The 12,304-nt window shown below is 39.2% G+C and overlaps 1 protein-coding gene and 1 long non-coding RNA gene across 4 annotated transcripts; one reads left to right on the forward strand and one right to left on the reverse strand.

The window, feature by feature from the left end:
* Positions 1-1,838: 1,838 nt before the first annotated feature.
* On the reverse strand, positions 1,839-4,259 carry LOC113684970 (uncharacterized). Its single transcript, XR_016182544.1, has 2 exons — positions 3,998-4,259; positions 1,839-2,774 (listed from the first exon to the last, which is right to left on the reverse strand). It is a non-coding gene; the product is annotated as an uncharacterized LOC113684970 (long non-coding RNA).
* LOC113684969 (zinc metalloproteinase nas-4) lies at positions 2,179-12,273 on the forward strand. 3 transcript variants are annotated; one of them, XM_027202392.2, is made up of 9 exons: positions 2,179-2,642; positions 6,269-6,433; positions 6,966-7,089; positions 8,177-8,358; positions 8,760-8,987; positions 9,664-9,839; positions 10,625-10,765; positions 11,346-11,484; positions 12,003-12,273. In XM_027202392.2, exons 1-9 carry the CDS (start codon positions 2,531-2,533, stop codon positions 12,005-12,007), a joined length of 1,272 nt encoding a protein of 423 aa, XP_027058193.2. In that variant the 5' UTR covers positions 2,179-2,530; the 3' UTR covers positions 12,008-12,273. The 3 variants fall into 3 exon arrangements, with proteins under 3 accessions (XP_027058193.2, XP_089048455.1, XP_089048454.1); XM_089192329.1 differs by lacking the exon at positions 2,179-2,642 and adding an exon at positions 4,201-4,507; XM_089192328.1 differs by lacking the exons at positions 2,179-2,642; positions 12,003-12,273 and adding an exon at positions 4,201-4,507 and having other exon boundaries at positions 11,346-11,492.
* Positions 12,274-12,304: the final 31 nt, after the last annotated feature.

Here is a 12,304-nt window from a genome sequence, read left to right on the forward strand (position 1 = left end):
CAAGATCCGAACAGAAAATTTTAATTAAATCGTCTTCAAACATCGCTTTTACACTGCCATGTGTCAGTTCCAATTGCGACATATGACGTTGGTTTTATATGAAAACCGCTTTATAATAAACGAAAAACATACCTTCTATTTTCCCGTACAGACAGGCTTAGAAAGAAATATGTCAGAAGTCTTGATATGTCAACCACAAAATAGTTTGACCTAATTTTTCGCCGTCCTTCAAACCAATCCCACATTGTTCTATGGTTAATTAGACTTTCCCTCTGAATCGTTTTCACGTCGGCAAAAGAAAAGATTCCCTTCGCCAATGTAAGCAATATTGGACAGGAAAAATGTTGAACTAACTCAGGTGCTCTATCGGCTTATAATATAAGTCAAATAAGTTATCACTCAGGAGCTAAAGCTTTTGAAATACTCAGTACACGGTCTAGCATCTCAGGGGGTGAAATTTCGGCCAAACATTAGCAATTTCCAGTTTTAAGCATTGCACCAATACAAAAACTGCACTATCATCGAGCATCCTCATCGAAAACGGCCGGTTTTTTAATCGTCTTATTTAATTTAGAACCGGAAAATTGAAAACTGAATGCGAACTTGCGGCTTGATATGTCTCATATATGTGGCTTCAATATTTACGCATTTTGAGTGGTACTTGCTTAGATCTATTGAGGGACAGATGCAAAGCTGCAAAGATGAGGTTATCAATAACAGCGTTTTGCTTCTTTATTATGTAAATCAAATGGAGTTTATCGGCTACCGCGCATCTGTTCTGTGATAGATCACGGACGACGTCAAAATGCGGTGAGGATATCAGTGACAAACTCGACTGCGCCTCGTGCAGGTCGTGTGCCACTTTTTCCTCTTTAACCGAGCAGACACCAGCAACATGAAATCTATGTATTCATTTTAGAACATTATCCGCCTTAGTATAAGGGAAAATTACAGTACAATTGTTAACCATGTTAGCTTTTGTCGGGTCAGGGATTGTGTCTCGTTTAGTCCGTGTGTTTTACTGCTACGGAGTTTAGTGTAAAGGCCGATCTCATGCTAGCTATGAGAGCAATCCCGTTTAGGAATAAGGGGTCCTCTATATGCTTTTCACAATGCAGCGGCAGATCAAGAGTGAAGGTCCCGGGGGGGGAGTATTCAGAATCCCCCCGCCCCACTCCCCGCTGTGTGTTTTTAATTACTTGACTGACGCTACAATTCATGCGACGGCAGGAGAGCGTATTACCATTCAACGGAAGCTCTCGATGGGATTAACCGTTAGCCATAAAACGGTAAACATTTCAGCTGTCAGGCGTAAAAATTGACAAATTTTAACCGTTTGTCATAATAAAGTTAACTGTAAAAATTGTTTCTGATAACCGTGACGGAAAGAAATTAATGGTAAGCCGTATAATGGCCAAAATTTCAACCTTCATTACCCTATTGAGTATGGCGTAAAATACCGTTCAAAATTCAGTCAGGGTACTTTTCCTGTCGAAAAATTAATTTTCGTGCCATAACTGAGACCCACTCAACTGATGTAATTTTGGACATCGTTAGTTGTTGTCCCTTTTGTGTCTGCTTGTGTGGGGTTTTTATTTCATTTTTCAATTTTTTCTTTCAGGATGTATTAAAACATTTGATCGTAATATCTGACGTAATGATTAACACCAGCGCTCTTCATAATAATTTAACTATTCAAATATGGTAGAAATACAACACTTGACAACGCAATACAAGAAACCCTTTCTGGGGCTTTTAATAAGTCACGCGTGTGTATTTACCTTAAAGTATTTGCTTGCTTTTCTTCTCGAGACACATTTTGTTGGAACAAGACAAAATCAGGAGGGGCTTTTTAATTTTCACTTGCACCTATTAAGGGCCTATTAATAACATTTATCTTATTTGAATTACCTTGAAGTGTTCTTTTTTATTAGGCACGATCGTGGGGATGCAAAGAAAATGAAGAAGTTCGTCAAAGCTTGAAAAATGGTTCTGTTCTCGGCAAGTAACGGCTCATTCTAATTTATACGAAAGTAAGTCTGTTTTTGACCTAAATCATAAACATTGGCATGAATATAATAGGACTTTTACTTCAGTTAAGAGTTCTTAGCTAAAGTAAATATTAATTAAGGTAAATTATAACATTAAAAACTCGAAAGCGCATGGACCTTTCTATTTGAATTGGTTAAAGTTGGTTCGAGCAAAAATAAGGCTTCGATTCTTCTCCCTTTTTAACGGGATGAAATTAATCGCAAAGCCTAGCCTGAATTTTCTACCGAAATTTTAAGTTTTATGAGGAAACCACTCAGTCAACACATTACACAGAGTGTGATAAACTTGTCATGCACAGCAAAAACATTGCTAGTTCAGCCGCTGAAATTATTTTTAATCCAACGAAATATATCTCATGGATAAATTCACAACCCATTTGTTGCAGTCCTAACTTGAAATAGAGCCACCGCACCGTTATTTCACACGCATCGTTCAAAACTGTCTTCCTCTCTATGATTCGTCGGTGAATTTGACGAAAATGATCGGTTTCCGAACTCATACTGTGCGTACCAGACTGGTTTTGGTGCTGATACTCGTCCTTCCGAGCCGGGTTGTCTTCGGCCAAAGGATAAGAGGAATTAACATAGCTGGTAAGAATGTTCTTTATCTAGAAAACAGCTAAGGTAGATTTTCAATCAGTGGCAGACAAATGTGACCAGACAAACTCCACATCGGGGGTTCATCTCAGTTTTAGACTCCGCACAATATCCTCGGCACGTTATCTGTCAGGGTAATTTAGTATCAAGGGGATAAGTTTGTAAAGAAACTGTAGTGCTGCGTCGGTGAGAGAGTATATAACAGTCAGCACTAAAAACGGCTGAGAAGAAAAATACTCACAGCATTCCATTCACTCTCACATTTCATTCTCACAACCACGCAATTAAATCTATCATTCTTAAAAACTTTGAACTACTTTAAAACGATCAGAGACTACTTGTACTATCTTTTCGCAACCTCCACTAATTTCATTCGAACGTGATTAAACATAGGCAACGTTTTGGTCAGAAGTTCATTTAAAACCAGAGACCAAACTGCAACTTTCAAATGCGCTCGCTCATGATGCATAACTTGTCCTTTCATTCATAACGTGGAGAAAATGTCGCAACCCAAGAGATCCATTAAGATCACTGATCACTTCCCGTGCACCTCCGCCAATGTCAACTGCTGCGTAACTTGCACTTATTGCAAAAAGTTGTACATTGGTGAAACAGGAAGACGACGTGGTGACCGATTCCGAAAACACCTTAGTGAAAGAAAGAAATGATAAGGACGCATCCAAACCAGTCGCTATACACTTTAATCTCCCTAATCATTCTAAGCAGCATATGGCGGTTGTGGGGAAAGACTGCAAACTGCCATATGCTGCTTAGAATGATTAAGGAGATTCAAGTGTATAGCGGCTGGTTTGGATGCGTCCTTATCATTTCTTTCTTTCGCTAAGGTGTTTTCGGAATGGGGGGGGGGGGGGGGGAAATAGGGATTTCCTGCCAGCCCACAATGCTCTGGTCGTCACGTAGCCAACCAGCACCTTCAAGAGATTATAAGTTTAGCACCGCATACTCTGTTTCCCGCTTTTTACCACGCATTCGAACTTGGACTAATCCACTCCTCAGTGGGGGACAGGAGGGACATTATAACAAAAAATGTATTTTTTGACGTTGAAGGCCTAGTTGTATTTCCCGTAAGGTCTCCATGAGTGGCTTACGACCCTTGATTTGTACGTGAGTTTAACTGAACACATTTAAAGAACCATATCCGACACGGTGCATTATATATGTCAGACCTTGACTACTCCTGTCAAGCATCCTCCGAGGTCATCAATATAAATTCATCTTGGCGTCGTAACCGAGACGATACCACGTGACCAATGCGATAAGATGACCGCTGTGACATGCAGTGGCTTAAGACTGAATTAAGCAATTTCTAATCCCCTGTAAAACGTTACCTGTCAATCCAGTAATGTTCGGTAAGCTATAAAAATTTATTACATGGGTCTTTCGTTATGTTAACTTCCTCGCTGCTGAATTAACATAAAATAATTCACGAATATTGAAAGCTGCAACCGAAACAAACCATAACAAATAATGTTAGCTCAGCTGTAGTACACGAAAAGGTTAAAACTTGGGAGGGAACGATCAGAGAGACTTACACACAGCCTTGGTAAATCCGATCGAGTGCTGTCCTCTTAGCGTAAGCCGGCTCGATTTCACTATAATTTTTAAAAAAAACTGCCTCAGATTGTGTTCGATATCTACATCTGAATTTTCCACTGGTAACCTGTTGATGAGAATGAAGTACCGGGCAAAAAGTTTTATTTATATCGCGATATTTATCGACCTGTTGCAAAAATGTGGCCGAGCAATCCCAATGAACACAAGGGCGGACCTGAAGATGGAAAACAAACCCGGCAAGGATAAAAAGCCGATACCTCCATGGGCAAAAGCTAATGGACTCGGTAACAATTTTTATTCTTACTTAATCCCGTCCGACTTTTATTGTTGTGATATAACGTGCAAACATTACCGCTACACCAACCATTACATAAAGAGCACAAGGGCTTAAAAATGCAGAATTATGGAGTTCGATCGGGGGTGCATATGGCCCCTGAGCGCTGTAACGTTCACAAGATGCAAATTATCTTTCGCATGAGGTTCAATATCAATTTTCTCACATTAAGATCTGAGTTTGGGTGTAGAGTGCTTATTTAAGAGAATGCACACTTCCCAGTCTAAGTCAGGGGACAAAATGATCATAGAAAATTGAGAGAATCTCCTTAAATAATTCTCTAAAGGGCTAACAAACATTCCTCGAGAATTTACAAACAGGAGGTGTAGACAAATGTTGTCAGAAAATGAAATCACTGTAGCACCGAAACGTCTTTAAAAAAAAAATCCTAAACTGAGGTGGATTTCACCGCTGGCACTGACATATGGCTGGCTGCAAATCAAAGCAAATAGAAAACGAAAAAGCTAATTTTTTAAAACTTTGGAGAGTGGGACAAGGAGAAAGTTTGATTCCCCTACGAGGAAAAGATCCTTAAGACTTCGGCTTTTGTGCCCCATTTTCTCTTCTACTTATCTGTGAAAATTATGTTCCACATCGTCCCGAGCCAGTTTTAGCCAAAAAGGAAAAAAAAGCGCAGAAAATGCGGCGTTAACTATAGCATAGATATGTATCGATTTGTGGTTGCTCGAGAATGCTATGTTGCAAAATTCATTTAAATCTTTACTTTAAAGATTAATACTGCTCTTAAAACTCACTCCAGCCAAGTTCTGAGAAATATTGCTGACGACCTGTTTAAGGCAATCCAAAATTCAGTCGAAATATGACAAGGATGTATTTCCCCACGCTTTGGAACGTCGAAAAAAATGTCTGTAAAAACGATTTTTAATAAGGCACAAAACAAACTTTGAGGCAAAAGTGTCGTAAAGTTTAGACAGCTTAAATATACATGACCAGATCTGTATTTATTAAAATAAAGATGTTCTTCCTTCAGATGTGTTACTAAATGGCACACTCACCGACACAAGAATTGACGATGAACGCTTTCTTTTAGCTGCAGGAGCTTGCAAAAAAAGATAGAAAAATAGTCTAATCTAAAAAGAAAAGAGAGTAAAATCGGTTCACAACTGAAAACCTACTATCGTGATAAGTTCTATTTTATACTACGCGCTTCTTAAATGTATTGTATAAAGAGATGTTTCTATCTTCATAAAGGTAACTGATAAATACGTTGATTGTATGGTAAGTAAGGGTAAAGTTTATAAGTAGGTTAGGTGACCCCGGCACATTACCTTTGGTTATCCATCTTTTTACAGCAGTATTGCCACTCCCCTTGGATAGGATGCTAACACATTGCAGGCTATTTTCAGTTCTCGTCAGGATTATCGGTCGGTATTAAAAGCCATGGCATGCAGTGTCAAACTTTAAGTTTTAATTTAAAAACTTGAGAACTTTTTCCAAAAGCACGGCGATCTGAGCCAAAGTTCTTCCTTCGCACCCTATTAAGTCAGTCTAAACTGCAAAGGAATACCACTTTACTCAAGCTTAACCAGTTATAGATATATACAAAAGAGGACTAAGTTCTCTCCTGGTGAAAACCGTGTATAACTTTCAACACCTGTTGGTTCTTTACTCGAATTTCTTAATGCGTATGTAAAATTTCCTTTTCCAGTATTTTGATATTTAAACACACTATCATTTGTCTCACGACTAGATAAGCTGGAGGGAGATATCAAACTGTCACCAAATGTAGAGTCACTTGTCGCAGGTGGCGTGGAAAAGGACAAGAAGAATGAACCCTACGAGAAGGGAGCTGTCACTAACAAGATATATCTGTGGACAAATGGAATCGTGCCTTATGTTATTGACTCAGCATTTGGTAAGATGCCATCAGGAATTCCAGAGTGAAGAAGCCTTTTTCCCTTCGTGGCGAATCAAAGAGTATTTCTTGATGGTCGGTCGTACACGTAATTGTTATCTTTTCGGATACCGAGCCAGAGGGAGGGTCTGAGGGTCCTAGGGCCTGGCCCCCTCCTTTTTTGTTAGATTTGAGATTTGTTAGATTTTGGTTGCGTCACGTTAGATGTTACCTAGGCCCCCCCCGGTTTTGTCTTATTCTAATGACCCACCCTCATTGGCAATCAATTTTCAATACTCTCCCCTTTATACTCTGTTTTAGACGATTAATCCCACCCTCTGTTCGCTCTGAAAACCATGCGATCCTCCCCCAATAAAGATACTTTTCCCCCCCCTTTCCCGCGATAAATATTCACTGGTCCCTTACTATCATAGGGAACGAGTTGTACTCTGAGCGGTTCCTTCTCCTAGCAGTATATTTCCCACAGAAATTGTTTGCATTTTTTTTGTGAATATTGTAACTAGGCTTGCTGAAATGTGTTTGGTTTTTCTAGGTAGGTACTCAAGCGACAGTCAAGCCATAAAAGACGCAATAGCTACTGTAGAACAGATCTCCTGTGTACGTTTCAAAACAAGGACAAACGAGCAGTATTACATAAAGTTTGTCAGGGGCAACGGGTAGGTGCAAAGTATAATCAACACTGAAAACAGCCGTGACCAAAAACAGAAGGGACAAAAAAACAACAACAGAAACAACAATAAACAATTTTGAAATGATAACTTTCCTCAGCGTACACATTCTAGCGGATCCCCATACCTAAGAAACTCGCAAAACTTGTCGACGGCAAAGTGACTTTAATTAATAAGAAAATTCTTTATCTTCGTGTGTTTCATTGACTGGTTATTTGATTTCTAGTCTAATCTAGTATTTAAATGACCAGGAAGTGGCCACCCTGATGATAATTTCCTTCATCAGGATCAAGAAATAAGACACATCCAAATGTTACGCAACTGCATGTCATTCCGAACCCAAATGCACATCATCCACTAGTGAGATGCCGGACTGTAGCGCACAGTGGTCTCAATCTTCAAATTTCATTCTGTCCCACCAAATCCAATAACTCTTAAAGAACGACGAAACAAACATTCCTTCCATTTTTCAATTCAACCGACATCAAAACAATACCATGACGTCAAGTTCGCCTGACACGGGAACTTCGTTTGAAACAAGGTCGTACTATTGTCGTGCGGTATGGCAAGGCTAATCGTGTCAAATAGTCGTGCCACACTCGACATGGTTTGGTGACTTCAATGGTTTCAAACGTCGTGCCATTGCCATTCTTACATTGAGTTTAACCATTGTAACGATGTGAGGTTTGGAACAGACCCAAAATACTATTACATATTTTACACCCATCCTAAAATCGCTGGAATCATCATAACTTTATGAAAGTAATTTTCTAAACAGTAGGTTATATTTTACTTAAGGTTTTCAGCATAAAAATATATATCTGGAGAATCCTAGAGGAGTTTATTGATCACTCGCCTCATTAAGGGATTTACTCGTTCAGCGTTTTAGGAAATAACGTCCCAACTGCAGTTAATAGACAGCTGAATATTGAGTCATATTTTAATCATTTAACAAATCGAGATTAAGGGATGGAAATAGGAAGTAAGTATAAAAGGGCTCATAGGCAATTAATACCACGACATTTTATGATAATAAATAGTAATAATGAATGTTTCCTATTTGTACGATAACCAGCTGCTGGTCCTACGTCGGTCAAGTGCACATGTCTGGAGGTCAGCCACTCAGTATTGGAACAGGATGCGGTTTTATTGGAACGGTATTACATGAACTCATGCATGCCCTGGGATTTTTCCATACCAGTTCACGTCATGACCGCGACTCATATGTTGTCGTTATTTCTAAAAATATCATGAAAGGTAAATATATAAAGGGGGTAAGTTTCTGTGGTGCTGCGTCGTTGGGAGGGTATAACAGGGTAATTCAGTTTTATCAGCTGAGTTGATAAAGTAAATTGGCTACCGTAAAGAGTTTGAAAGCTGACGTTTCGAGCGTTAGCCCTTTGTAATTCTCTGACGAAGGGGCTAACGTCAGCTTTAAAACTCTTTGCGGTGGCCAATTTACGTTATCAACTCAGTTGATAACACTAAATTACTCAAAGGTTTTCGTTCTCTGTCTATAAAAGCGCAAATAAAATGGACAAAATTTCGCCGTGGTTACCTCACCGGCTTGATTAATATTTGATGATCGCTGTGGTTTTTCAAAAACTCTATTGGTAACCCATAAAAGTTATGAGCCTAACACTTTCTTTTCTTTACAGGCTATGAAGCAAATTTTAAAAAATATAACCATGGTATTGTAGACAGGCTGGAAGCACCGTATGATATGACTTCTCTGATGCACCTGCCAAGGAACGCCTTTAGTAAAAATGGTCTGAACACTCTGGAAGCACGTGCTGGACCAAACGTCCCATTGGGAAAAAGAGATCGACTGTCTGAAATTGATAAGGCCCAGCTGAATTCACTATATAGCTGCACAGGCTACCCAAGTTAGTCAATGTTCACGCCGTCCGTTTCCCATTTTTAGTTGGGGAATTGCATGTCAGATAGCAAAGGAATGTGTGCGAGTCTGATTATAGGCAAACGGAAAGCAATTACATCAGGAAATTGGAGCTTTAATTCACATCACAACGAACTAATGAGAACTCTGAAGGGTCTTAAGCGCTGAAAAATGCAGTTGGCCAAGTTTTGAACTCAAATCACTGAGCGTATGTGGTGCGAATTTGTTTCCTATTCTTTTTCTTGAATAAAACAAACCAAAATGGCAAATATCGAGTCCGTGAATATAATCAGTCAGCATGAAATCCTGGGTTAACCTCATTTCACTTCAAGGAAAAAATTTCTCGGTGTGAAATGAAGGCGTTTAATCATGTCCATGCGCCTTTGGTCTCCAGGGCTTGTATACTTCTGTTGAGCGAAGCTAACTTGCATCCCCCTTGTGAAGCCTCCATTGATTGCAAATTATATTTTTTTATTATTGTTACAAAAGCACCCGTTTTTTAGATAATTCTAAAATGTTACAAAATTTTCTGTAAATTTTACACATACTGTTCCACACTGTAAGCATGCGAAGAGAGAAACATGTAACGCATTCAATTTGCATGTTGGGCATCCTAGTGTGTGGTCTGATTGATTTTTCAAGTAGTCTCTTTATTCCCCGGATAGGTTGTTACAAGGCGTTCGGTATGGAGTCTTTTAAAATCCCCGACTCCAAAATAACAGCCAGTTCATATGAAATGTATCACGAACCTCATCAGGCTAGGCTACATATGCAAGCCAGCGCTTCTGGGGACGGTGCTTGGTGCGCTGGTCAGAACCTACACCAAGGAGAATGGCTACAGGTACATGATTCACATCGCACAATCTAGCAATTTATGAGAAAGTACATTTTGAATGATTGACCAGGGAATGTTAGCTACGAAGACTATATGAAGAGGCAGTGGCCAAATTGTTTGTGCCTAAGAATTACGACAAAGTCTGATTCGAGCCCTAGTCAAAATCATTCCTTTTGTGTTTGAGTAGACTACAAAGCGTCTTGTACTCTGGAAGTGCCTATCCTTATTTAAGATTATGGAGTGGTGTAGGCGAGTTGTCTTTAAAGTCTGACGAAACTGTAGGGTTGCGGGCAGCCTAAGTGGTTTAGTTCTTATATAACAGCACTTACAGTTACAGATTAATACCAAAACTTCGCTTGGACTAACACCCTATCTAGAAAATTTGCAATACTCTATAGTCGTTAGATGGTACGGACGGGGGATTAACTCCCACAGTTTGAGGTAGAGGTTCACCCTGCATGCTGGTGATTTTATGTGCTCTCCTTAAGACCTGAGCGGCGAGGAAGCGAACGGTTTGGAACTGATTTCTCCGAATGTTTCCTTCCTAAACCTCTGGCATCTTCGCCACTCGTGTTTTTGGCTCCGCCATCCAGCGTTTCAAAGCAAATACAAATCAGCTGGCCACGCAGAATTTATGACTTCACCAGGATTTATCAACATCCAGTTTTACAACGCTTAAAGCGGAGCAGTGAAATCTGCAAATTTAAAAAATGAATATTTTTTTGTCATTTTAACTGAATTAATTCTCTGGCCTGATATGTGTTCTTTCTTTTTTTTTTATTTTGATTCAGGTGGACCTTGAAGGGAAAAAAGTTGTTACAGGAATTGCAACCCAGGGGAAATTGGGTCTATTTGTCAACGCGTGGACAACATTCCTTGAATTATGGTACAGCTTGGACCAAAACACATGGTATCCAGCATTTAACGGCCAGGTAAACTGTCAGGGTGAAAATAGCCATGTTACTAGAATATCCGCAAAACCAGGTCCACATCGGTACGTATAAGTTTGACCATCAATTTTAGGTCATCATTTAAAATAAGTTCCATCCTGTTTCTCTTGATTTATTTGCTACTGTTAGGTGCTTCATCTGGCAAAGGATTTCTCCAAGGTTCAATCTATTTAAAGCAGTTCTATAGACGTTTCTAAAAGTGTCTCCTTTAACATCTATGTGCTTGCCATTAATCTACACGCGTCACGTGACTGAGTATGCCCTAACGAGAGATTATTAAAAAAAAATTAAAAAAAAAAGGAATTTTGGAGAATACATTATCCTTGGTTATTACCTGGGAAGCTCACAAAGAATTTTCCTTGATGGGGAATGGCTTCTCTTGCGTACTCGATTGACATGTCACATTCAGACATTCAGGTCAAAAGAGGACTAAAAGAATGAACGTAAAATTCAAAGTTATTTGTTATGATAAAGATTGCATGTGTGCGAAATCGATCGTTCATGTACAGAAGTAACTTTCATCCATGCATATTTTGACAACTTAATTATATATTATTTTCAGTTAATTTCTGCAAACTTTGACATGAATTCGGTTCAATATAATCAAGCGCCAAAGCCTTTCACCGCACGCTACGTGCGATTTGAACCGATGTTTTGGTACAACGAGATTTGTCTCAGGGTGGAAATATACGGCTGTGACGGTGAGTAAAATATTTGACTTAGACAAAACTTTCTTAGCGTGGTCCGAAGTACCGTGTAATAGCTCTAACCTTAAACAGTGACAAAATTCAAGAAATAGCTAGAGCCCAAATGTAGTAGAAAGAGAAAGAAAAAGTGTGCTGGGAACTTGATGTGTTAGGCTCTGTTCACAGTTGCTTTGCCAGTACAGGAAATGATCTAGGTATTTTTTTCAATACGAGGTCAAAACTTTGATTCAGTATACAGAGAATTTTGTTTACACAAGAGCCTAAATAGACTAAAAAATATCTGAAGACAAGTAAATTGAATATACTTCATATTGAGTAGTAACATGCGATCATAGCGTTGCAAGAATTTTGGTGTCAGACATGTGATTTAAAGTCCATTGATATGAAGGGGGGAGGAAGGTCTTAACTCCCCAGACCCTTCCTCTAGACAAACGCTGTTATAGCAAATGGAAAAAACGTTATTGGATATGCGTTCCAATTGTTTTTATCATTTTTATCATTTTTCCTTTCAGCTTGATTGCATGCAGCTTCTGTGCCTCCAGAAAAAAGTTTTGAATTTGCCACCAAAACAGTTGTCAAACCCACATTCATCAAGGGCAGTTACTCTCTCGAAACTTTTCAACTCAAATCGTCAGAAACAAACCTCCCCTAAATGGAGGATTAATTTTTATTGACAGTCTCTAAAAAAGGAACCATACCGGCGTCGCACTGAGTGTATTATTTGTGGGCTGTGCCCTTTGATAACGGGAGTAGTAATAAATATTATTTTTGTTCGTTGACGTATATTTGACATTCCACCGTTATCTTCCAACAC

The sequence above is a fragment of the Pocillopora damicornis genome, chromosome 13 (assembly GCF_964200805.1).
Source record: "Pocillopora damicornis chromosome 13, jaPocDami1.2, whole genome shotgun sequence".
NCBI lineage: Eukaryota > Metazoa > Cnidaria > Anthozoa > Scleractinia > Pocilloporidae > Pocillopora > Pocillopora damicornis.

What these genes read in the sequence shown, in the direction of transcription:
- LOC113684969 (XM_089192328.1), top strand. Translation starts at nt 4,336, where the DNA reads ATGAGAATGAAGTACCGGGCAAAAAGTTTTATTTATATCGCGATATTT. An exon ending in TTCTAAAAATATCATGAAAG is followed by an intron (nt 8,359 to 8,759) that starts GTAAATATATAA and finishes TTTTCTTTACAG; the next exon opens with GCTATGAAGCAAATTTTAAA. An exon ending in TAGCTGCACAGGCTACCCAA is followed by an intron (nt 8,988 to 9,663) that starts GTTAGTCAATGT and finishes TTCCCCGGATAG; the next exon opens with GTTGTTACAAGGCGTTCGGT.